At 40.8% G+C, this 25,878-nt stretch overlaps 1 protein-coding gene, 1 long non-coding RNA gene and 1 other non-coding gene across 3 annotated transcripts; 1 reads left to right on the top strand and 2 right to left on the bottom strand.

The window, feature by feature from the left end:
- Window positions 1–1,666: 1,666 nt before the first annotated feature.
- Window positions 1,667–1,776, bottom strand: LOC136511651 (small nucleolar RNA R71). The gene has a single exon (XR_010772789.1). It is a non-coding gene; the product is annotated as a small nucleolar RNA R71 (small nucleolar RNA).
- Window positions 1,777–15,266: 13,490 nt separating this feature from the next.
- On the top strand, window positions 15,267–19,874 carry LOC136475101 (uncharacterized). The gene is made up of 4 exons (XR_010763092.1): window positions 15,267–15,805; window positions 17,041–17,146; window positions 18,537–18,662; window positions 19,533–19,874. It is a non-coding gene; the product is annotated as an uncharacterized lncRNA (long non-coding RNA).
- Window positions 19,875–23,527: 3,653 nt separating this feature from the next.
- LOC136475093 (transcription factor TEOSINTE BRANCHED 1-like) lies at window positions 23,528–24,918 on the bottom strand. The gene has a single exon (XM_066472654.1). It carries the CDS (start codon window positions 24,916–24,918, stop codon window positions 23,773–23,775), a length of 1,146 nt encoding a protein of 381 aa, XP_066328751.1. The 3' UTR covers window positions 23,528–23,772.
- Window positions 24,919–25,878: the final 960 nt, after the last annotated feature.

The following is a 25,878-nucleotide window of genomic DNA, read 5'->3' as shown; positions in this document are numbered from 1 at the left end:
GTTCTTATTATCATATAACTATCACATGGAATATATATGAATGATAATTGGAGACCGGGCGGGACTATGCTTTGGATTTTGATTTGGACTTGGTTAGGCAACCGAGCGAGGTTTCGGTTGCATTTGTCCCCCCTGTGTCGATTGAGGACCGTCCATTGCTGTGGATGGTAGTCAGGTCACAGACTTATTATCCTGAGCACATACTTGCTTATGGGAGCGAGAAGACTTGTTGCTCTCTTGTCATGGGTTTTGACTCTTTTTGGACCGACTTTTAGGGGTGGGAATTAGGTGGAGGTCTAAGCACCATACTGAGACCGGGTCTCAGGTGTTGGGGGCTTAGAGTCCAAGTTTGGACGGGGACCTGGACCCCTTGACAGGAGTGGAATGGGTCGGTCTTGTTTGTGCCTAGGGTACAAGCGTGGCATGTGTTTCAGGGTACCCATCTAGGATACATTCTTCACGAATTACCGTTTCTTTTGAGATGGTATGACTTGGCTATGGTCTAGCACCATAGTAAGAACTGGAACATGGAAGGTGATAAAATGGTTCTGATTGTTTACCACATGCTTGAAAGTAGCATAGGTGCTTTCCTAGAATGATTAGCTAATTAACTAAAAATAACTGCTAAAAACTCTGAACATAAGGATGCACTATTAGTAATGCTTCCTGCAAATACAATTAACCAGCAAGCCAAAATAAGCCTCCATATCCTTAGAGTCTTTTATTTTCCTCCTGTCAAGTAAGTCTTACTGAGTACAATCGAGTACTCAGGGTTTTATTCCCCCTGTTGTAGGTGACAGGTGGATGCTGGTAGAGCTAACCTTGTGTGTGGAAACCTCCTGGTGGGCTCAGTGAGGGTTCCCTTACGTTGCGGACATAGAGTTTTAATTACAACCTTCATGAATAAAGTTTTGGAGAGAAAAGCTTATGATTTGCTATCCTCACATGTATATAATTATGTCTCATGCTTAACGTTCAATAGCTTACAAGTAAACTTAATTTCTGCTGAAACTCTGATCATGTGTTTTATCCCACTGTTGTAATTATCTTGTTTATCATTCTGATGTTGTAATAAAGTGATGTAAAGAAATGGCTAAGAATGTTGTAAGCTTTATTCTCTCATTTATGATCCTGACGAAAAATATGGATTTTTGAGTTCTCCCTTTGGGTGTGCTCGACAGAACAACATGGTTTCATGGACTCTCTTGGGTACTTAGGGTCTAATAGAAGATAAGTACTCTGTAGAGGGCATTAGATCAGGCGGTTCTACCACAGAAGCTTAACACTAGAATTTGAAGCCATGGCTAACAAGACTCTCCGTGAATTCTCTGCTCCAACTACGGCCAACATCCGTACTCGACCGACAGTCAATGTCGGAGACAATGGATTCAAGCTCAAGCCAGCTCTCATCAAAATGGTGCAAGCAAACCAGTTTTATGGAAAGGCACATGAAGATGCAAGTGCACATCTCCAACACTTCCTAGAGATCTGCAACATCCTTCACCATCAAAGGAGTTAACCTAGGACACTATACTACTTCGCCTCTTCCCATTTTCACTTTAGGGGAAGGCGAAGCAGTGGTTCTATGCCAATAAAGATAGAAACACTACATGGGATAACTGCTCCACTGTCTTCCTAGCAAAGTTCTTTCCCACAGATAAGACCAATGCTCTAGTGTGGGAGAATTTCAAGTTTTCAGCAACAACATGATGAATCTATCCCTGAGGTATGGGGACGCTTTCAAGACTATATATTAGAATGTCCTCATCATGGGATGGAGATATGGCAGAACCGTCTGATCTAATGCCCTCCCAAGAGTACTTGTCTTCCATTAGACACTAAGTACCCTAAGAGAGTGTCACTAAATCGTGCTGTTCCATTCGAGCATAACCCAAGGGAGAACTCGAAAATCCATATTTTTCCATTAGGATCATAAATGAGAGAATAAAGCTTACAACATTCTTAATCATTTCTTACATCACTTTATTACAACATTAGAGTACCTAAACAAGTTGAATGCAATAGCGTAATTTAAGACAGTTTTACATGTACAAGAGTTTATGTATTTTAGGTTTACATTTTTATCTTGTAGCGGAGACCAACATATGATCATAATTATAGCAGAAATAAAGATTAATGGTGAATCATAAAACTTTTCTTCTAAAACTTTTAGTGAGGGTTATAAATAAACACTACGGTCATAGCGTGAAAGAAATCCTCTCTGAGCCCACCAGGAGGTTTCCACACACAAAAGTCATCTACCATCCATCGGTCACCTGCAACAGGGGGAATAAAACCCTGAGTACTCGATTGTATTCAGCAAGACTTACTCGATAGGAGAAAAATAAAAGACTCCAAGGATATGCAAGGCTTATTTGGCTTGTGGGTTATTACATCTGTGGATGCATTACTAAACGTGCATCCTTACATTAAATTTTATTAGCAGTCATCATTAGTCCATTAACTATCCATTCTATGTAAGCACCAATGCTACTTTCAAGCAGGTGGTGAGCAATCAGAACCATTTTACCATCTTTCATATTCCAGTTCTTACTACGGTGCTAGACCATAGCCAAGTCGGTACCGTCTCATAGAAACGATGAATCATGAATCAATGTATCCCAGCTGGGTACCCCAAAACACACGCCCCGTTTGTACCCTAGGTACAAACAAGACTAACCCATTCCACTCCTGTTATGGGGTCCAGGTTCCTGTCCAAACTTGGACTCCAAGCCCCCACACTTGAGACCCAATCTCAATGTGGTGCTTAGACTTCCACCTTTCCCCTCCTCCAATCAGTCGGTCCGAAAAGAGCTAGAACCCATGACAAGAGCGTAACGAGCCTTCCCGATCCCATAAGCAAGTATGTGTTTAGGATAATAAGTCTGTGACCTAACTACCATCCACAACGACGGACGATCCTCATTGAGACAGGCAGAACAAATGCAACCCGAGCCTCGCTCGAATGCCTCACCAAGTCCAGATCCAAAGTACCTTTCCGTCGGTCTCCAATTATCATCCTTATATATTCCATGTGATAGTATATAATAACAATAATAATATCTTTCCTATCTCTCGTGAGTGACATGTAATCACTCGACTTCTACCGAATCCTATAGCATAGCCATCTACATGATTCTGACATACTAGTAGGACTCATAGGATAAGGATATATATATATATATATATATGCAAGTGGTTTTCATTCAACTCCTTAAAACTTAATGCACAAGCATAAATTAAAGTGTAGAAAATAGGGGTTATGCATCGGGCTTGCCTAGGTAGGATATAACCAACAGTTAGCATTCCATTATGGCGACATGATCATCTAGATGCCATTATTTCTGCTACTCCGGTCGACTCCACGATCCATCGTGGTTCCTATTATGACATTCGTGGATGCAGCGTGGAAACATAAATAATCACGACAATCGCCACTCTAAAATATGATTACATTGCTAAGCCAACGAGCTGGCTTTAATGACTAACGTACTAAGCTACGTACTCATGTTGTCAACAACGCGCTATTTTACCATAGTATTTTAGTTATACCATTTCAAAGTATTTCTTTATTTTGTTTAATATCTATATATATTCGAACTAGGGCTCATTAGCTATCCTAACAAACAATTATTCTGGAGCCACAAAAATTACCATAGGCGCTTAAAAATGTTAGGATTTTGGTGTAAAAATTCAAGAGCCAACACTACTACCAATTTGCCATAGCAATTCCTACAAGTTTGTGTTTTCGCAATATTAAGTATTCAAATTAATTAGGTTACTCTTGAAAGTATTATGAAACTAGGTGAACAAAATATACTAGCAGATGGATCATAATTTTATGAACTTAACAAAATTGGTTTCACAATTTTTTGTTAACTATAAAATTTTCTATTGAATTTACAAGTTTGCTTTTTTGCAATTACATTAGGAAACATTTTAGAAAAGAAATGGGCCGGCGGCCACTTACTTGGCCCAGTAGCCCAACGCGAGACGTGGCCGTGCGCAACAGCTGGCTTAGCAACAGCCCAAGGCGGGGGAGCCCACGCGCGTGACCGTTTTTGCAAAGGAGGGCCTGTGCTATTTGGAAATCAAATGACGTAGTGAGTTACTATTTCTCTAAACTAGGTCTTGGCACAAAACACCTCGGAGAGAGCTGTCTTCACAATGGGGTGGTTCCCAGCGAGCCCGCATGCGACGACGCGGCGCACCGGCGGCTGCATCGATCATGCTAGACTTACTGCGACAGCAACCATGAACCGACCACTACCAATGGCTAAAACCTCAGGGGTAGGCGGTGGATAGAGGCTCGGTGGTGCACTACCGAGAGCCGTAGTGGTGAGCGGCTAATCGTGATGGCGATGCGTCCATCCCAATGACCTATGGCGCCATCAGAGGGATGGGATTAGCGAATAAGCACCAGTAGCGTCACTGCAACGATGGTGAGCTTCGTGGCCAAACCACGCAAGCACCAGAGGGCGTGAGTCAAGGCAAGTTCAGAGCCACAAGCAATTAAACTATTACCACTCCAATCCTACCTGTCTCCCCAGTCCAAGGTCACGATGGCAAACATGGTCCATGATGAGCTAATCATTGGATTGTCACGGTGTAGGACTCTACCGTGGCCAGTTACAGTTGAGGCGGCTAGCTAACTCTCCCTGCTACTTACTAACGTGAGGAGATGGGCTGAGAAACCATGGGCAATGCGAATTTGAGAGGCGGGGCGCGGTGCCCAGGCTGAGGCCACGTCATGGGGAAAAGCATGTGGATGAGCTAGAGTGGTAGGGCGTTTTAAAGCGGGGCTCCGGTCGATGGTGGCTGAGCGAGCTCATGCACACAGGTGACGAGACCAGACAGCTTGGCGTGATTCATAGCAACAAGCGGCAGGACCCAAGCGAGATCGCCTGTGTCGGCTAGCGAGCAAAATAGGGCAGGGTACGTCCCATCGAGGCTGCGTCTTGCCCTCGACTCATCGCGACAGCAAGGTTCCAGCTTAAGGACTAGGTGGGGTAGGTGGGATGAGGGGCGGGGCGAGCACCACATCGATCGTGTGATGCAGCCGCAGCCACGGTGTGGCCTAGTGGCCAGCTATGCGAGCATGGCGCGCGTGCAGTAGCGGGACCAGCCGCAGCCAGCTAGGACCAACTATCGCCTGGGGCAAGGCCGTGCGGCATCAGCCAGCCACAACCTTAGAAACTAATTAGAAAATGGTTTAGAAAAAGAAAAGGGCTGGCAGCAACCCATTCTAGCCCAGCAGCCTAGCGTGGGTCGTGGCCGAGTGTGCGTCGCGACGGCCCAGCACGGCCCAAGGCCGGGACACCCGCGCGCGCTCACGTTTAGCAAAAGAGAACTTGAGTTTTTGGATAATCACATGGAGCAACGAAGCACTATTACTATAGACTCACGCTTTGCATTAAAGACCCTGGAATGTGTTGTCTTTGCAACAAGGCGGTCCTCGGTGTACCCGCCCGCGGTGGCGCGGCACACCGGCAACAACAGAGGTTACGCTAGGCAAGCTAGACCTACTATGACAGTAATAACAGGCCGACCACCATCTACGGCTAAACCCACACGCATGGGTGGCAGTTAGGGACTCAGCAGCGCACTGTGGCGAGCGGCAGTGGTGAGCGGCTCACTGCGGTGGTGGCACGCCTGTTTCGATGAACCTACTTACGCTCAGCAGAGTGTAGGTGGCGGACAAGCATCAATGGCTCACCATGGTGCACACCCCACTGATGGTTGAAGTAGGGGATCAATGTGGCAGTGTAGCCACGTGCGCTCGCACCACATGGTGGCGCTCCGAGCGCGGCACCGATGCGTCCACACTCCGTCGTTGAGCATCCTAGCCAAAGTAACATGAGCACTAGATGGAGAAAGTCAAGGCGAGCTTAGGGTTATGCGTAATTGAATTGCTACCATTCCTACTTTCCTTACCTCCTAACCCACCGGTTCGGCGGCGCACAAGGCCAGCGGTGGCCAAAAATGCAAAATTGGCCACAGGCAGGCAACGACTGGACTTGGTGGGAATAGGGCACCTAGCTAACTCCCTCTACTACCTGCTGACATGAGGAATTGGACTGGGAAGCTTTGAGCTATAGGTTATGAAGGGGAAAGGATAGCGGTGCCCCGCCATCGCCATGCTGCGGGGAACGACCCCGGTAGAAATGGTCCAGCCACGACCCGACGAGGCACGACAGTGGGGATATGACCACACGAGTGAGCAGCACATCGGTTAGCACTTGGACGTAGCCATTGAAGGCATGCCCGCTTGTGGCCATGCGCGCGCAGCAGCCTGGCGTCACGATGCGGCAGGAGGCGGTGCGAGCAGGAGCGAGGTAGGTGAGGTGAGCTACTGTGAACATGCGACACAGGGCAGGCAAGGTGATAGGGAAGGTAGAGTGTAGCCCTATGCACAACTTGGCAGTACGTGCGCACGACATGGGGCAGTGGCAGCCAAGCCTGGCCTAGCATGCGCCGGCTGACCACTAGGGTTGGCCCATAGGACTCAGCCATGGTGAGGCTAAGGTGTTGCGCAGCACCAAGCGACACGCAACAACGGCACGTGGACTGACCAGCGGTAGCCACCCATCCATGACCCCGAGGTCGTCACCGGTAGCACACTCGCGCACGTGGTGATCACGGCCTTAGGTCAAGAAACTAGGAATAATGCCACACACGCTTTTTAAAGCGGGCCAAAAACTGCTCACTGATTCGACGAAGGCTCAACCAATTCCATGAACCTAAGGTCAATACTACCAGCTAGCTAGCGAAGCAATCGTCATGACCAGGGAGCATCTAGAGAGGGAGTGAGAGGAATGCCAACATGAGCTTATCACGCTGAACGTCAGTTCATGAATAGTGCGCCAATGACACGACTTTGACTCGTTTTAATGAAGTTTGGGAAATTTTACAAAGGTATCATGACACCCAACACCCCTACCACTTAAGCCATGCTCAAGTACTCGCCTAGAGGCAACTAATAGTACAAGAACATGAAGTCGGTGTTTAAACAATTTTGTTAGAATTTGAATGTCAAAACGGCATTGTGTACTATCATTTTCAGATTTAGAAAAGGGCAAGGCCCGGTTACAACTAACAACCATTTGCGCTTTTGTCACAATTTTTAATATGTATAAACCTTATTAATTTCATCAAATAAACATTTCATGTAATTGTCCATACTTTATACTAAACCATAGGATCAAAACATTTAAGCACCCTTTTACTATTTTGCTCAATATAAATCACCAAAGATGGTATTTGAAACATAAGTTCAATTTCTCATCGATTCAATGAAATGTTCTAGTTTGAATTTTGGATTCGATTTTGAGCTCCTAAAAACCCTAGTTAACAATACTCACTTCCCAAAAATTAAAGTTGTATTCTTATCTACACTATTTGCTCACCATTTTTACATAAACACTATACACAAGTTTTATCTTGTTCTTGTTTGCAGAAATTGTTTCATGTGTGTTTTAACTTGTCAAAGATCGAAAACTCGTTCGGCTTGATTTCTCTAAGGCCTTAACCTAGGCGCTAAGCAAGTTCGTAACACCAGAGGTGTTACAGAAAGCAAGATGGGTTTGGCGGAAAAAAGTGACATCACCATTAGAGGTGACATCACAAGAATCCTCAACTTAAGAGCAAACCGAGGTACTTGATCAATGAACTTCACAAGGAGAAGTCTGATTCGAAGGACTTAAGACACCGAACCCTCACCAAAAGAGCTAGTTTGGGCGAGAAGTACTCCTGTGTATCTAGGTAAGTATTCTTTACCTTTATTTTAGTTTTCAGTCTTTTTTTAATAGCTAAAAAATGGTGAATAAAAATAAAATAAAAAATTATCTTTGCATTCGTCATTTATAGTAATAATGTGTGATCCAAAGATGGAAACAAAATAAAAAGATGTGTCTAGTTTGCTTTAATTTATTTTTAAGAGCTGAATAAAATAAAGAGGACTCAGAATAATCTCTTAAATGGAATTGATGAATAGTTGCTCTGTTGTAATTCCTTTCAAGTACCTAGTTTTCAACCTTGAATTCTCCTAAGTTTTGGATAAGATTGTTTTGATATAAGGATTTATTCTAAACTTGAAACTCATGGGTAGCATATGCTTGATCTAAGTCTAGGTAATTAACGAATATGATTTGAGAAGGTCGGAGCTGCTGTTTATCTTATTCTAAGTAACACTAAAGTTCTGGAGATATATCTTTTGAAAAACATAAAAATGTTACATAATGAGTTCCTGTATGGCAAAGCTTGAATTCCCACCAGAGCCATACTTGTTATTTAGGCTAGGAAACCTTCCACATATATGCTGCTTGCTTTTGCATTGAGTTTTGTCAAGCTTTGTTGACCCTTATGAGAGGTTTGTCATGCTCTTAAAATCAAGATCACGTACGCACCACCCACATATACACCTACTGCTCCTACACTAGGAGTACGCAAAAACATGTCTGCCATCTAGATCCACCCAAAAATGTTTTACTCCTACACTGGGAGAGAACATAAAAATATGCTTGTTAGGTTTCCCATCCACCAAATAAATGCTCTAAGTTCTTGTTGCTATCTCTCAAAAGTTTTGTTGCAGAAAAGAGGCATAGGGCTATGCAAAAGTTATTCATAAAAAAAGAAAGAGAAGATAAAAAATGGACACAAAAGTGTTCAAGATATCTAAAACAATGGGTACTTAGATGCCCGCCTAAAAAAAGAGGAGATGAATAAGATAGCCCCTGCTCTCTAGCAAATGTTTCCAAGTTTCCAAAGAGAGATAAGTTTTCAAGGAGCAAAGTAGAATTATGTTAGCCACCATATATATATATCTACCATATATCCACACACATGCACATCTTGATTTGATTGTATGACTCAACTCTCTTTGGATCCGTTGTTTGACTTTACAATATATGCATTGCAAGTATGCTCTAGTTTTCTCTCTACATAAGCTTTAGTGGTATGAAGAGAAAAAGGCATAATATCTTTATTGCCTTGGTGAGGATCCACAAATACCATATATATTGATAGACTTGAGAGTGTCATACAGTGGAATCTCTAAATTTTATTTGAAAACTTATAAAAACTCCAGAATAATGGTGGAACAAAGAACTAGAGACATAGTGCTTGACTTGATTGTTCTATCTTTCAATTGCTTAAGACCCAAGTGAAGGCTAAGGAGCCCCATGGTTGAAGGTAATATGGGTAAGTTTAAAAGTCAGATCAGTTTATTCTAATCTAGAGGAGAGTTCTTGACTGAATGCCTGTGTACTTTTGACACGTGAAAGCATTGTAGCAACTCCTGATCTATTGCTGAGTTTAGCTTTGCTTAGGGACTAGCAAAGGGTAAGTGTGGGGGAACTTGTTGATGATTGTTAATGTTAATCATAAACCATCAATATAACCTGCATATATGATAAATTCCATCACCAAACATAGGTCTAAGGGTTTAAACTAATGAATTCCATGAGCTTTGGTGAACATGTGAATACAGGAGGATTTATCTAGAAAATAGCTCCCGGGACCACTATCATACACTCCAAATAGGCAAACCGACATCAACAAGTGATTCAACTCACGAAACCTACGAAAGTCGACTCAAGACGGAGCCCAGGACCCACCATCCGAAGGGGAGGCCCACCTACCATAGTAGCAGGATGACCGGCCCATTATGGAGGCCCCTCGCCCTCTGCCTCCTCGTACGCCTTCCTAAGGTCTAGACCCTTGATTTTAAGGCGGTTTTAAGTTGGTTCATCCAACGGTGATCGAGGGAGTTGACGTGGATCGATGATGTGATGATTCCTTGCCCCCCTACTCCACCTTGATTCCATGCCCCCTACTCCACCTTGGCTTATATATAGCAACCCCTACCCCCCTCCCTGGAGGCATCCCTGAAACCCTAATTCATATCCACCTTGTCAGTATCAGAGCCAGCTCTCAAGATGTAGAAGTAGAATAGCTCTAGTTGAGAGTTAGGGAGAGATGAGCCAAGCTCAGGTTCTGGAGAAAACTTCGGAGGTCAGATATATCTTTGTATCTCACCTTTGCAAGACTTATGCTTTAATCTATTTATCTTTTCTATCTACTTTTATGCCTTTCATGTGTATGGTTAGTATAGTTATCATACCTTAGCATGAGATCTCCGCTCGCATCGAGTGCTTTAGTTATCATATGTGACTAGAGTAGTAATTCGTAGTATAGACATGGTGTCTAGACTATAGGTTACCTGAGATTGCACTCAATCCTATGGTTAGTTGTGGTAGCCCCAGGGGCTACAGCTCTGTCAGGCCGTTGTAATCCACCACGTTAGGATTGATGTTAGTAGAGCTTTAGGCACCCTTCCCCCAACTACGCTTTCTCATCCCCCTCGAGAGTTGGAAAGGTACTGTTGCTTCAAAGTGTTACTGTGTATGATCGCTATATTTACCCATGATTAGTTATACCCTATAGAACCAAAGTAATAGAGAAGTATTTAGGAACCTTGAACTCACCCGTTGTCCTCTCAACTTAGCTAGACTACTTATTTATTATGTAATTCTCTTAAGTGTGAGTCATTATTCATAACTCTTATCATAAACAACACTTACCACGACTTTAGTTTAGTTAGTATACTAGTTAGTAGATACATGATGGTGAATTATCAACTTCTTTAACCATTGTTTCCCTGTGGATAAATACGATACTCTGGAATACTCTCGGGTGAAAGCTACAACGGTATCCATGCGCTTGCGAATTTATCTATGTGCATTTAAAATATACCAACACAGCGCCAAAAGTGAAGGAGGGTTAGGTATCATCAATTTAAAGACATGGAATTCAACCTTATTGCTCAAATTTTTGGATAAGTTCTAAATCATGCATGTAAGGTTCTTCTTCGACAAAGCTAACCTACAACACAAATTTAGTTTGAGGGCTATTGGTTCCTTTTGATGGAAAGACCTTTTGATTACTAAGATCGGCAACCGTAACTTCATCTGTGGTAAAGCACCAGCATACTTTAGTCCACCATATACTTGAAAGTATAATTAACCCTACGTTGCCTTTGCAGGGTGCTCAAACTATGTGAAAATCAACAGGGCACATCTTTCCACATATATAGTTTGTGGGATTCTAGCATGACCTGGTCAAAGCTTTACTCCAACAACAACACCCCTCATGCTAGAAGCCCTATTGGTTCCTTTTGGTGGAAATATGTGCTCAAACTATGTTGAAATTTTAGGTTATTGACAAAGTGTAATCCTAGTAGAGGAAACTCAGTTATGCTCTAGCAAGACAATTGGTTAGATAATCTCCTATAACACAAATTCCTCCAACTCTTCTCACAAGAAATCCAAATGCTCTATAAGGTTCTTGGACAGAGACATCAGTAACATCTTTGCCCTCCCTCTATATATCCTCCCAAGCTTCAGCCTAGATAGCTGAACTCTAGGATTGATACAAGAGACACTTGGAGTTGGAAATTGAGGATTAGTGGTCTTACATTTGGGGCTCAAATACCTATAACACCAGGAAAGCATACTCCCAACTTCAAGAATCTCTTGAAGTCTCTCCCCTTTTTAGATGGCTCTGGTCCTTAGGGAATCTTGGTAAGCATAAATTCTTTTTTCTAGCTCCTACTCAGTGATTGTTTGAACACAAGGAACATCCTACACAAAAAACACTATCTGGATGACTACAATTGTGTGCTTTGTAATAGTGGGGTTGAGGAAACCTGTCTTCATCCGTGTTTTGAATTGTTGTAGTTCTATTTCAATTCATTGGGACCTCACTCTCTAATCACTGGATCTGATGATATAGAAGCAAGAACAACTTTTGGAAGTTGCTTTAGGAAAATAGTGATGATGCCTTGTTGGGTGATTTGGACCGTCAGAAATGGTGTTATTTTTTATAACAAGACCCCCAACTTTGCATTCATGGAAGGCAAACTTAAAGAGGAACTTGGCATGGTTTGTATCAAGACCGAGCAGAAGCTGAAAGGAGCACTAACCCTGTGGAGAGAGATTTTTTTTCTTAGTTTTGGTCTTCCTCTTTTTCTTTTGGCTCTTTGAGCCTTGTAATTTGTGTTGTATGTACATATATTCTTTTTTATATATACAAAAATATCGGTAGGGGCCTCCCCTACTGACCCTTCAAAAAAACTATATTTTTTTTGCTCACTACCGGAGACAGGCTCTTTGTCGAGTGCCAGGTGGTTTGCCGAGTGTTGTTTTTCGGGCACTCGGCAAAGCCGCCTTTGCCGAGTGTTTTTTTTACACTCGGCAAAGAGGCTCTTTGCCGAGTGTTTTTTTTAACACTCGGCAAAGAGGCTCTTTGCCGAGTGTTATTTTTTTTGACACTCGGCAAAGAAAATTTCAAAGCATATTTTGAAGCAGTAAATAAATTCAAATGAAAAAGTTTTCAATTACAAAGTTGTATAACTCATCAAGATGTACAATGTTTGTTTTGGTCTTTTTTTCATATGACAAAGTGAAAGTAAATTTGTTTACAAATCTAACATATCTCTCTTGTAGTTTATGAAACTACAAGAGAGATATATAAGATTTGTGAACAATGTTAGAACGACCATGTCGGATGAATAGATGACCAAACAACCAAAATAAACTTTGTAGATCTCGAAAAGTTATGAAACTTTGTAATTGACAACTTTTTGATTTGAAATCATCTTGTCATGCAAAACTGTGTTTGAATTTCAAAATTTTAAAATTCAAATTTTGTAAACGACCTCGGATGGGAAAACTTCCTAAACTAAAAGTGTAGATCTCGAAAAGTTATGAAACTTTGTAGTTTACAACTTTTTTATTTGAATTCGTTTAGGGCCTCAAACATGAAATTTACACTTGGCAAAAAAAACTTCTTTGCCGAGTGTTTTTTTTTGACACTCGGCAAAGAAGCTTCTTTGCCGAGTATTTTTTTTGACACTCGGCAAAGAGCTTCTTTGCCGAGTGTTTTTTTTTGACACTCGACAAAGAAAATTTCAAAGCATATTTTGAAGCAGTAAATTAATTCAAATAAAACAGTTTTCAACTACAAAGTTGTATAACTCATCAAGATGTACAATGTTTGTTTTGGTCTTTTCTTCATACGACAAAGTGAAAATAAATTTGTTCACAAATCTAACATATCTCTCTTGTAGTTTATGAAACTACAAGAGAGATATATAAGATTTGTGAACAATATTAGAACGACCATGTCAGATGAACAGATGACCAAACAACCAAAATAAACTTTGTAGATCTCGAAAAGTTATGAAACTTTATAATTGGCAACTTTTTGATTTGAAATCATCTTGTCATGCAAAATTATGTTTGAATTTCAAAAATTTAAAATTCGAACTTTTCAAACGACATCGGATGAAAAAACAACCAAAAATAAACTCTATAGATATCGAAAAGTTATGAAACATTGTAGTTGGCAACTTTTTGATTTGAAAACATCTTGTCATGCAAAACTGCATTTGAATTTCAAAATTTTAAAATTCGAACTTTTCAAACGACCTCGAATGAAAAAACAACCAAAATAAACTCTGTAGATCTCGAAAAGTTATGAAACATTGTAGTTGACAACTTTTTGATTTGAAAACATCTTGCATGCAAAACTGCGTTTGAATTTTAAAATTTTAAAATTCAAATTTTGTAAACGACATCGGATGGAAAAACTTCCTAAACTAAAAGTGTAGATCTCGAAAAGTTATGAAACTCTGTAGTTTACAACTTTTTTATTTGAATTCGTTTAGGGCCTCAAACATGCAATTTACACTCGGTTTAGTATAATATATTGGGAACTAAAACGGAATCCAAACACAAGTGAGACTGTGGTGTAGTGGTAGAGGAGGTACGTGCACAGCGGGAGGTCTCGGGTTCGAATCGCGTCGGCCGCGTAGCCATGAAATTCACGCGAAAAATGTCGGAGATGGGGTGGACGCTGGCCGGTGGGGGCCTCCATCGATAAAAAAAAATTCCATTTTTTTGGGGTAAAAATTCCCATTTTTCGGGTTTTTTCGGTTTCAACTTTGCCGAGTATCGGCACTCGGCAAAGGCTTTGCCGAGTGCCCGACAAAAGACACTCGGCAAAGACGCCTTTGCCGACGGGTTATTTGCCGAGTGCAGCACTTGACAAAGCCTTTGCCGAGTGTAAATTGGAATTTGCCGAGTGCCCCTAGCACTCGGCAAAGCCACTGATTCCGTAGTGGCTTGAATGTGGTTAGTGGTAATGTTGAGACTGTTAATGAGTAAGGAACCCAAATCAAGTTCAAAGTGGTATATATCGGACAGTTTAGATGTAGTATATCTCCTTCCCACCGGTAATTGCGAACCACATAAATTTTAATATTACAGTTCAAAGTGATAAACTATTTGAAAGTTATCTCTATAACTAATGAATTTATATTGATATTAATATTACTAATGATATACAAGGTTACTTGTGATTAATTTTAATTTGGCTAATCATATATTAATTTTAAATGCTTTGGTTTATTTATATATTGGTGAGATTATTTTTCTACATACAATTAGTGCGATAATTATTAATAAATATGTTGTTTTGATAGATTGTCTTTATCAATATGTGTTATACTATACTCATATTTTACATCCACACATAATGCATAATGATTTTGTTCTATTAAAACATTCGATAAAACAATTAGACACTTATTATCTTCGGAATCAAGTAGATATCAGTTTTGCATTTTGCATTTGCACCCGATAATATTCGTATCCATATATGTATCTAAATTCAAAATAAGTTTTTGGTAAATAGCATTATCTGAATCCTTCCCTACCTCTGTCATGTCAGTATTAGGGGGTGTTTGATTCAGTGACTAAAGTTTAGGAGATGTTATATAGAGGTGTGGTGTTCGGATACTAATAAAAAAATAAAATAAAGTACAGAATCCGTCATTAACCCATATTTACTGTAGCACCGCATTATCGAATCATAGGCTAATTAGATTTAAAAGATTTGACTCGTAAACTAGTCCCGACCATTTAGTTTCGTAAATAATCTCTATGCACGCAGCGTCAAACAAGGACAGCTGGACCAAACACGCCCTCAGTGATTTGTGTTGATCGATTTGACGGTCAGTACGCCATGGAAGCGACATTTCCTAGCTATCTGCGCTGCTTTAGGGCTAACAGTAAAAGTTGTCCTCATCCTCCTACTTTTATCCAAAGCCAAGCGAGGCACGTTGAAGGGGGAATGCATTTAGTTTCATCTTCCTTTGTTTTCTTCTCTGGAAAAGAAAGGAATACTTTGCAGCAGCCTTTTGCTAAAGCAACTCGGCATCGAGCCTGTTCGTACTTAAGTCGGGTGAAGCTTTTTTTGCTGCGAGAGAAATACTGAGCTGATAAGGCGGCTCATAAGTTTTCCTCGAGAAGGCAGGAGGAACCACCGGTCCATCCATCACGCGGAGGCAAGATATATCCACTCCAGAAAGAGAGTGCACTGATGGGAAGGAGCTGAGATGCTGCCTGCCATTGGTGGGAAGGAGATCAATGTGAAACTTCTCCAAGCCTCCGGGCAGTTGGAGTCTCTGCGTGCTACCGCTAGCGGCGTCGAGTTCTTGGCCGGACGATCTGGACGATGCTTAATGTACCGGGCGGGTGCGCCGACGGTGACCGCGCTGCGGTACGGACCACGGGGAGGCGGAGGCGGAGCTCTCCACCGGCGGCGACTGCGCTTGGTGCGCCTGCTCGCCATCAATGGCTTATGCGCGGGGGCAGCTCGCTTGAAACGCGATTAGCTCCCCCGCCAACCCAGCGAGGCCAATCACGCAACGCTCCTCTCAAGCTCAAGGACGCCACTGTCGCTGGTGAGATTACATCAAATTCCCTCCTCGCCATGTCGCATACTCGCATCATGCTTCGATTTGAGTTCTAGCTAGCCCCCCCGGCCCAGCCATTCCAGAGTTTTGTACTAGTATATAAGAACTGGAAGAGATCAATTGCTTCCATGTTTTTTTCCTTTATAAAGCAGAGTGATGGATTATTATACTTCTGCTCTAGCTAGTAGACTAGGAAGTACTGCCTACAGCATTAGTACTTCTCTTCTCGTTTTTCTCATTCCGTATAAAATCCTGAATAAACAGTATGCATGTTGTAAGCTCTGTGTACCCATGCTTCAAAAGGACCATATTAGTTGGGATTTAGTATCTAGTAGTATAATTTCGTACGTCTCATTTTGCTATTCCTGTATAATATATGATATGAAGATCCCAGCCAGCAGATGAAACTAGTATATATATTCTAGCTTTCATCAGGTTCGCTCAGAGAGTTGAACTCGATTAATTGTTGGACGGTTTCTTTTATATTGCGTTATTTTATAGAAATGATGAGATAAAAATGACATGGCCACATCTTGCCAGAAAGTATTATAATAGAAAAGCATTTTAAATTTTGGACATGCCATTTGGTATCTCTTCCCGGCCTTTAGTTGTCTATGGTGTTAACTGTTCTCTTAATAATGGATAGCAGACCCAGCACTTGTTTCCCAAAGGAAGTATTAAAATTGGAAGGAGCACAACGAATCAATTTACTATGTATATGAGCTGATTCTTCGATCAGTTAACCTACTATTGACAATTTGAAATGATAAGAATACCAATAATTCTCAAAATTTTATAAATGTGTTTGTATGGACAGGCTAGCAGACATGACAGATCTATTAAAAGATTAAAATGTTTGGTTCTCTGCAACACTATGCCTGCTATACATCACAGAATGCAAAGTGATCTTTGTCAAATTGTAATACCCAGCCAAATCAACCCTAGATGTTCATTATATGTAACTTCTATTTATATAATACCAATTTTTTATGCTACATCTTTTTATGGAGCAGTTTAGTGCTGAGTTATGACTTAATTACTGTTAACCACTATATACAGCCATGCATAAGATTTATCATGTGAGAGGTCCTAACCATTAAATATATATCCGACTTAGCCTACAACGTCCACATCATGCATGTAGGTAACTTGTGCAGTTCTTTGTATGATCTAAGATTGGATCAATGAATACTTTGATTAATTGCCTTCCCTATCTTTTGCAGGTGATCGCCTCGGACTCATGAGTTATGGGATGATTTTTAATTCATTTGCAGTTTGGAATTGACTGCCACACTAACAGTTTAAGATTAGCTCTGAAGCCTTAATAAGGTCAGCTCAAGGCACATCTCTTTACCATAGTATGTATAGTGTTGTATTAAAGGGTTAACTTGATCACAAGCATGTGGTGTTCTAAATTTTAATAGCTTGCTCATCATTCTGTTCTTTTATTTGGTGTTATACTCAAATTTTATATACAATTGATCTCCAACATTACTGTAAGGTAATTGGTACCCCGTCCGTCCAAAAAAGAATGCAATTCTAGATTTAACGATATGTCAAACTTTTCTAAGTTAGATCGAGTTCATAGGAAAAATATCAACATTTATGTCTCTAGGTTTACTGTGGAAATATATTCCATAACCAATGCAATGATACTTATTTGGTATCATAAATGTTAGTAACTTTTTATATAAATTTGGCCAAATTTAAAATTGTTTGACTCCTCAGGAAGTGAGAATTGCATTCTTTTTGAAATGGAGTTTATGTTATTCTAAAAGTATTTAGTAGACTAGTGGCATATGTCCAATGTCGATAGTTTGAAACATACTGATGCTAGAATTTTGAAACATTGTCACTACCAATTATATATGTAAACTTAAATAGTGCATTATAAGTTGAATAAATATGAATTAATGCTGAATTTCTCCAAAATATTTACTGGGGTATGTAAAATCACCCCTGAAATGGATGCCACATTTTTTTAAATATGATATGAAATAAAGTTTCAAATGAGAAAAAGAACACAAAGTGTTCGTATACTTTCCAAAGTAAATTCTCTCTCATGCATAAACTCGATGGCAAAAGAAGATACATTTTATATTTAGGAGCTACATGGATAATTATATATAATTAAATAGACACAAGCTGTACATATCCAGCTTTACTATTGTTGTAGTCACAGATTTTATACACAATGAATGATTTGGATTCACAGAAATGAGTGTGTTTGTTTAATGGTGCTGCACCAAGTGTCTAGGTTGTTCTTAGAAGAATTTTTAAAGAGGGAACATGTGGTGTGTGGCTAGTGCAAAAGGTTTGGTCCAGCTTTTGACTGCTGCCTCCTAAAGGTTGTTTTAGTTGATCCGCGTGGACGTTTGTTGAGTTCTAGGCATGAGTGTTCCTTGAATAAGTAAGGTGTGGTTTGAGTTTGTTTGTCTTGTAAATATGTTCTCTCATTAATGCAATGATATGCAGATCTCTCCTGCATGTTCGATAAAAAAAAACATAGGGTTAAGGTTATCATATACATGAGGGGAAAGCTATCATAAACCATTATTATCCACTAAAGCGGGCCGGGGGAGTGAGTAATATGCAATATAACAAAGCTAAGGGTTAAGGTTGTAATAGGTCAAGGTCTTAATCCAATGATACGTAGTTCTGCATATCAGAAAAAAAGAGATTTTCTTGTTCCAAAAGAACATAACCTTTCTTTTAACAGACAGACATGCTGTGGGTAGACAGAAGAATAGAGAGAAAAGAGGGATGGCAGACTTGCAGTGGCATACAGATAATAAACTACGTCAGCTATACTCCAGAGCTTCAACTCTGGTGCTACATTCATCAGGTCAGATATGTATGGTACTGCTATTTATTTTTTTTAAAAACTCTGGTGCTACATTCACCAGGTCAGATATGTATGGTACTGCTATTTAAAATTTTCCGGAACACACCCTCTTGGATAGTTGGATGCCTTTCAAGCCGGATCCCATTCACGTACCTTGAACGGCAGCTTGGAACTTCAAGCTGATCTGAGCTGTCAGCTGACTTTTGCAAAACTGAGTGAGTATTTATATAATGTTCATGACCAATGCCAAGCCAGTCAACAACTTTCGGCTTATAACATGTCCTGAAGACTAACTGACTCCAACTCAAGATGGGAGTCTGCAGTGGTTTTGTAAAGTGAACCAAATGAAGAAATTACACTTCCATGTGTAGATGACAGCAACACAAAGCTTAGTCTATGTTAATTAAATTGCTAGGCGCTGCTTGTATCATATATAGTAGACCTTCGGACTCATTGTTTTTCTTAGTACATGCTGGTGTGCTAATGATCTCATTTGATCAATATTTATAAAACAACAGTAAACCACCTTGATCTTCTGTGTTCCATTCCATCTCAGTCCTACGTCATTTTTTTTTTGCAGTACTGCTAAAACTATACATATAACATATGGCCCTGATGATTTTCGCTTAGTGAAGGAGTATAGTAAGCATTAGTAGTTACTTGTTTTGGTTTATTTCATATCGTTTTCTCCTTTTAGATCTTTCTACTAACATTTGAAAAGGAGTACTAATAAATCATTTGCGCTTCTCAACAAAATGAAGAAATATACATGCACGTATATATATCTTGTGTCTGTATTCAAGTATATAGGTAATAATATGGCATTGTTGTCGTTTGGGAACACAAAACTATTTCTCCGTTCTTGTGCAGATTGAGTTGTTTGCTTCGGTGGTCCGAGCTATCTATCCTGCATGTGGGGCGTGCAGGCGCAGCTGGTTTCACGCTCTTGTATAGGCCGTCTGCAGAACGAACAGTTCTTCGGTACTGTGTGCTGCTCAATGTACGTATTGATCCTGATGTGTGGTACGTACGTATGCCTGTTGCATAGATATACAATTGCTTTGGTCGTTTTCAAAAAAAAAAAAAAGACACAAAGTACTACTACTTCAGAATGACAAGACTAGATACATGTGCACGCACTGTTTATCCTAAGCCTTGCAGTACAACATGTGACCTTTGAGATGTACAATTTACGTGCACACATTTACTATTACTGCTAGGGCCCGTCGCGGTGACACATCAACTGCAGTTCCTTGTTATGGTAGCGGAGAGGTGGCCAATGAAGGACTACGACATAGAGACAATAGGTGGGCTTTCCCATTAGGCACACGCGTCCATTTTTTTTTATTTGTGAAACTGCAGCACATTCATGTGTGTTGGTAGTCGATCTCATATATATATCGTCGTCACATTCTTATGGTTTTGAGAAATATAGATGAAGGCCTTAGTTTCTCCCCTAAAATTTACTTCCTATTACATCGGATTCGGATGTTTGGACACATGTATGGAGTATTAAATATAGACTAAAAAACAACTAATCGCATAGATTGCGACTAATTTGCGAGACAATTTTTTAAGCATAATTAGTCCATGATTTGAGAATATGTTGTTACAGTAAATATGTGCTAATGACGGATTAATTAGGCTTACTAAATTCGTCTCGTAGATTACTGAGGATTTCTGTAATTTGTTTTATTATTACTATTCGAACACTCCCATGTGACATCCTAATGTAACATCTGATGTGACGTCCCTAAACTTTACTCCTCGATTTAAACATCACCGAAGTTGTGATATGTTCTAGACACCCGGATAGAAAGTGTTAAATAGGAAATAAAGTATATAAATGAACACTGTGATCTCATTGTCAATAGTTACAATCACCCTATATTATTTACATTAGATTTAGTATCATCCTATATTCTTTACATTAGATTTAGTATCGCAAAATATTCGGTGCAAACCACCCATTTCGTGCAACCGTGACAACCCCCTTGAAATACATTACTATAAGTTCTAACTCTTTTTTTTTTCCGAAATGATGCATGTCGATTGCCCATCTAAATACATAACTATATTGTTGCAAAAGTTGAGGTGCAAACTCAATGTACAAAAAATTATATGAAAATAACAAAATTCGGGTGTATATGCATTGGAAGGCAAAAGTTATGTGATTACATATGCATCTGAAATTTATCATTTTTCATATGAATTTTCAGAAATTGATTTTGCATGTTAGCTTTTGCAAAAATGTATACATCTACATATTCACTATGGATGTGCATCATTTCAAAAAAAAAATTTAAAAAGTCTATGTATGTGTTCAAGGGGTTTTCATGATTGCACTAAATATTTTTGTCATTTAGTATAGTAAACAAAAGCATGGGTCTTCAAAGATCATTAAGGGGCATGTGAAAGATAAACAAACCATTGTACTCTTGTGGTGTTGTGCTTAACAATTTTAGTCGTCAGCTTTCTCAAACGATACTACGCCACCATTAGACTAGGTCTAGTTCTGTATGTGATTTAGGGCTTGTTTCGATCCCCGCTGCTAAAAATTAGCGCTATGTTTGGATGTTAATTAGAAGGACTAAACGTGAACTATTTTTAAAACTAATTGCATAAGCGGTGACTAAATGGCGAGACGAATCTATTATTCCTAACTAGGCCTTGATTAATCTATGTTTACTGTAGCACCATATATATATAAGCTAATCATGACCTAATTAGGATCAATAGATTTATCTCGCTAATTAGTCACCACTTATGCAATTAGTTCATGTTTGATACTTCTAATTAGTGTCTAAACACAGTGGTAATTTAGTGCTAAAGATCTAAACAGGCCCTTATCATTTATCTACCTTAACATAGAGTCTTCTAATTATATGCATCTGTCGTTGTGCGCCCTCTAGTATTATATATGCTGCTCGTCCTTCTACTAAACCTTGGAGGTTTCATTGACCATGCATCTATCCGGACAATAAGACCAATCTAGCATCCCTGTGCTGTCAGCAAAATCGATCAAACTCAAATGTAGCAATAATGAAACTACATAAATTTAAAATATGCTTAGTAGATAAAGTTAATATATTCTGAAAAAAATGCTTTTAATAGACAAATTACAGATAAGTTGCATACCATCATATTATTGTAAATGGAAAAATGGGTTCATATCTGCAAGCTGCATGGCGTGCACACAAGTTACCACGTGTACGCCCCGATGCAGTTCTACATTTCTTTAAAAACACACATATTTTTTCCAGTAAATTTGTTAAATACACATAAACATCATATGTTAAGATATTTAATTTACATTTGTGCAACAAAAGTTCATATGTGCCTAATAAAAAAACACAAGGGATATTAAGCATATATCCTTTCATTACGGAATGCACTAGGAAATATGTTTATGGCAGGTATGTATACTTCAACATGATGTTCACGTATGATTTTTAAAAACCTTTTTGAGAAGCACAAAACATACTTTAATGTTGATACACTCACCTGAGTGTTTAAATCAGCAGCCCCCCCTTATGTTAACATCAAGGTAGCTACATTTGTTGACAAAATTAAGATGCCAATGCACCATCTCACTTTAAACTGATTATGATGTCTCTATATGGACCTATGGCTTTTTGTCGGCGTGCAATCAATGGCTATTATTACTTGAAGAGCATGAATTATTCAGTTGGCCAGATTTGAACTAATGGACGACATTTGATGTGCCTCTGAAACCCTAGCACTCCCTCCATCCCAAAAATAAATCAGCTTCATTCTAAAGTTGTCTTCAGTTAAACTATCTTAAGTTTTACCGATTTTATAATGAAAATCATCAATGATCACACTAAGTACACTACGAATATGGTCAACTTCTATACAATGATACTAGTTTAGTGTCATAAATAATTGTGTCCTTTTTATAAATTTGGCCAAACTTAAAATAGCTTGACTTTGGACAACTATAAATTGATTTAATTTGAGAGATGGAGGGGGTAATAAATAACCATAGCTTTCAACATATACTCTATGATACTAAAGATTTAATTAACTAAGGAGAGTCGGATAGTAAGTATGCATGAATCATGATGTCCAATCAAATAGCAAGTACCAATTGATAGTTTGTATACGAACTAAAATAATCTTGCATGATCTTTGGAATGTGTGGAGGTGCCAATAGAATTTAAAAATATCTACTGTACTTATGAAAATGTAATCAGAAAACAACCAGAATATAGTTTTTTAGCCAAGATTATTATTACTACATAGAAAAATATATCTATATGGGGGGCGTCAAGGAACTCCAGCAGACGAGAAATGATGTCAACCTAGGGATAGAGAATTCGAGATATACAGAAGTAGTCTGAAAAGTACGAATCAGATTTGCAGCTCATCAAGAAATTAGTGTAAATTGGCCCTGTTCGGCTTTTTTTTCAGCCAGAACCGTGTTTTTCTCTCACAACAATTCAGTCGGAACCGTGTTTTTCAGCCAAGTTTCAGACCAGCGATCGGAGCCAATAGAAGCAATTAGATAAATGATTAATAATAGGAGGAAGTTCTAACTCGACTAAATGATCGGCTTGTTTGATCCATGAATGGTGTAATTATTTTACGAGCATCCCATGAATATAAAGCCACGCCATTAGGTGAAGATTTTAACATGCATACAAACGGCAACAAGGAAGAGAAGAAATTGACCTTGAGGGACTTTTACCTAGCAAAAGCCTCTCTTTAATTTCAGCATGTTATAGTTTCAGCCTTCAGCAGTTTTTTTCTTTTCATTCTTTCATCGAACAACTGAACTACAAAGCACTTGCTTTGTGTCCATCACCAGCTAGATACTATTTGGTCTCGTTCATCACAGAGATTCCGTTTGGAAATTACAGAATCGACACAGATTAGTTCCATTAATGAATCAACACAGTGCATGCTAGCTATAATACATCATCATGCGATGACCAAACGAAGTTCATCGTCACACAGCCAATTACGAAGTCTAGAAAGAGAAACACGCATAGATTAACACAACAAATTATTGAGAAGCTCATGGGAGGGAAAAGGATAGAGTAAGTTGAAAGAGTAGTTCTAGTAGTACCTAGTGCGACCGTGTTCTTCAGTAGAAGCGTGAGTTCTGCTGAAAGACGACTCCACCAAGTTCCCATTGTTCTTGGCAGTAGTAGTTGCCGCCGCCGCCGCCGTATCCTCCTCCTCCTCCGTTGCCAAAGCCTAGGACCACGTCGCTCGGCCCTGTGATTTCTTGCATCCTTTCTCTATTGTTGAGAGTTGATGAACACCTCTCCCTCTCCTCCAATTCAGCCTCCGCAGCACGCGTCATGTTCATGGACGACGATGAGTGGTGGTGGTGGTTCAAATGGTTCGAGCTCGGCCTGTCGCTCGCCACCGAGGCAGCCGCCGCCTCCACGTCAATTGCTGATGCAAGCTTTACCCAACGCATCCGGTGCTTCTCCTTGGTTCGCTCCCTCGCCCTCTCCCTCGCCTTCGCTCTCGTTTCCTTGTCGGGGATCGGGTGCGCATTATTCCCCAATTTTCTTGGCGGCTTCGGGGTGGTCGCCGCCTTCCTTGACTTGGCCGGCTTCTTCCCCTCGCTGCGGCAATTACCCTTGGGCTTCTGATCTCCTCCTCCCAGCTGCTCCGCCGGGTTGTGCTTGCCGTCGACGGAGAGGCTGCTGGAGCCGTCCTCCACGCACTCCGACGACGCGTCGACGTCGTCGGCCATGATCTCCTGGATGGCGGCCTTGGACGTGTTGAGGAGCCATTGTACCGTCTTGCTGGCCTTGTCGAAGCCAAGCATGTCCTGGAGCGCGAAGAACTTGCGGGCGACGTCAAGGGAGAGCCGCATCCGGCGGTCCCTCATCCCGCCGGCGGTGCATATCTTGCTGTGCCGGTCTTTCCTCGCCGCGGCCGCGGCCGCCGCCCTGTCCAGGCTGGCGCTGACGCCGGCGCCTTGTGCACCACCACTGGCGCAGGTGCCCAGCTCTGTAGCCGGCGCCGGCGCCTGCTCCATCAGCGGCTGCACCGGCAGGTCCGGTGAGTTGATCACGGCTTGTGGAGGGGTGCCGGCGGCGGCACTACCGATCTGGTAGCTCAGGTGAAAGCTGGCGTCGGCGGCGAAGGGAGGGGAGCATGGGTAGCAGTAGAAGCTGCTGGATTGGTCCGGCTTTGGGGAAGGCGGGCTGAACTGCAGCTGTTGGTAAAGCGGTAAGTCCATGGGGCTTGAGGAATCACATGAAGGAAACATGTGCTTTGCTGATGGGACTCCAAGGCCCCTGATGCCCTCTCCCCCTCTCCCCTCTCCCCTCTCCCTCTCCCTCTCCCTCTCTAGGTTCTGGCACTAGAGCAGTGTGTGTTGATCTCTATGAGACTATGAGAGGCAGGATTGTGGCCTATGTCCAATGATCAAATGTGTCCGGCCATGCATAAGGTCTAGGCTTGTTTGAGAGAGAGAGAGAGAGAGAGAGAGAGAGTTAAAAACGGCCATGCATAAGGTCTAGGCTTGTTTGAGAGAGAGAGAGTTAAAAACGAACTGTCCAGTTGATCATACCATCTCTCTATGCAGGTGCAAGGAGAGGAGACATGGGCTCATGTGCATAGGCTATGTAGGAGACCAAGCTAGCTAGAGAAACCTTGGGGCATATTTTCTTTTACTATGTGAGAGAGAGACACTCGCCCCTACCTGAGAGGGCTGTGCCATCTTATAGAGAGAGGAGGGCCGGGGAGGAATACTGCCTGTTCGTGTCGATGAGGTGGACCAAGATCCCGTGCAGTTGTAACTTCAACTGCAACTTTAAGCAGTAGTACATCTTCTGAGCCATTCAAGGGGCAACCAATGCCTTGGGTGAGAGCCTATCCTTTCCCTTTGTTTTCTATTTATTTTTGCAGCCCGCAGCCTCTTTTGGAGAAAAGTGCAGCAAAATGCAAACAACAGCTTATGATTAGCGCTATGTTTTCCTAACCAACCGAAAAATAACAGAAATTCTTTTTTACCGTGGAGGAAAATCTAGGCAGGTATTATTTGTATATTATATTTTTACCATAATTTTTTCCTAATGTTTCCCTTCTTGACTTTTTCCGGATTATATTAAGACTCAGCACAGTACATTCCCAGTTATACATGAAAAAATTGAAATAAAAATTACATAATATTCTATCCAGATTCTTCCATCATCTTTTTTTTTTCTCCAGTGGCTTTCCTCGATGC

This window comes from Miscanthus floridulus, chromosome 1 (assembly GCF_019320115.1).
Source record: "Miscanthus floridulus cultivar M001 chromosome 1, ASM1932011v1, whole genome shotgun sequence".
Classification (NCBI taxonomy): domain Eukaryota; kingdom Viridiplantae; phylum Streptophyta; class Magnoliopsida; order Poales; family Poaceae; genus Miscanthus; species Miscanthus floridulus.
Note: the sequence above shows the minus strand (reverse complement) of the source record. Positions and strands in the feature narration are given on the sequence as shown.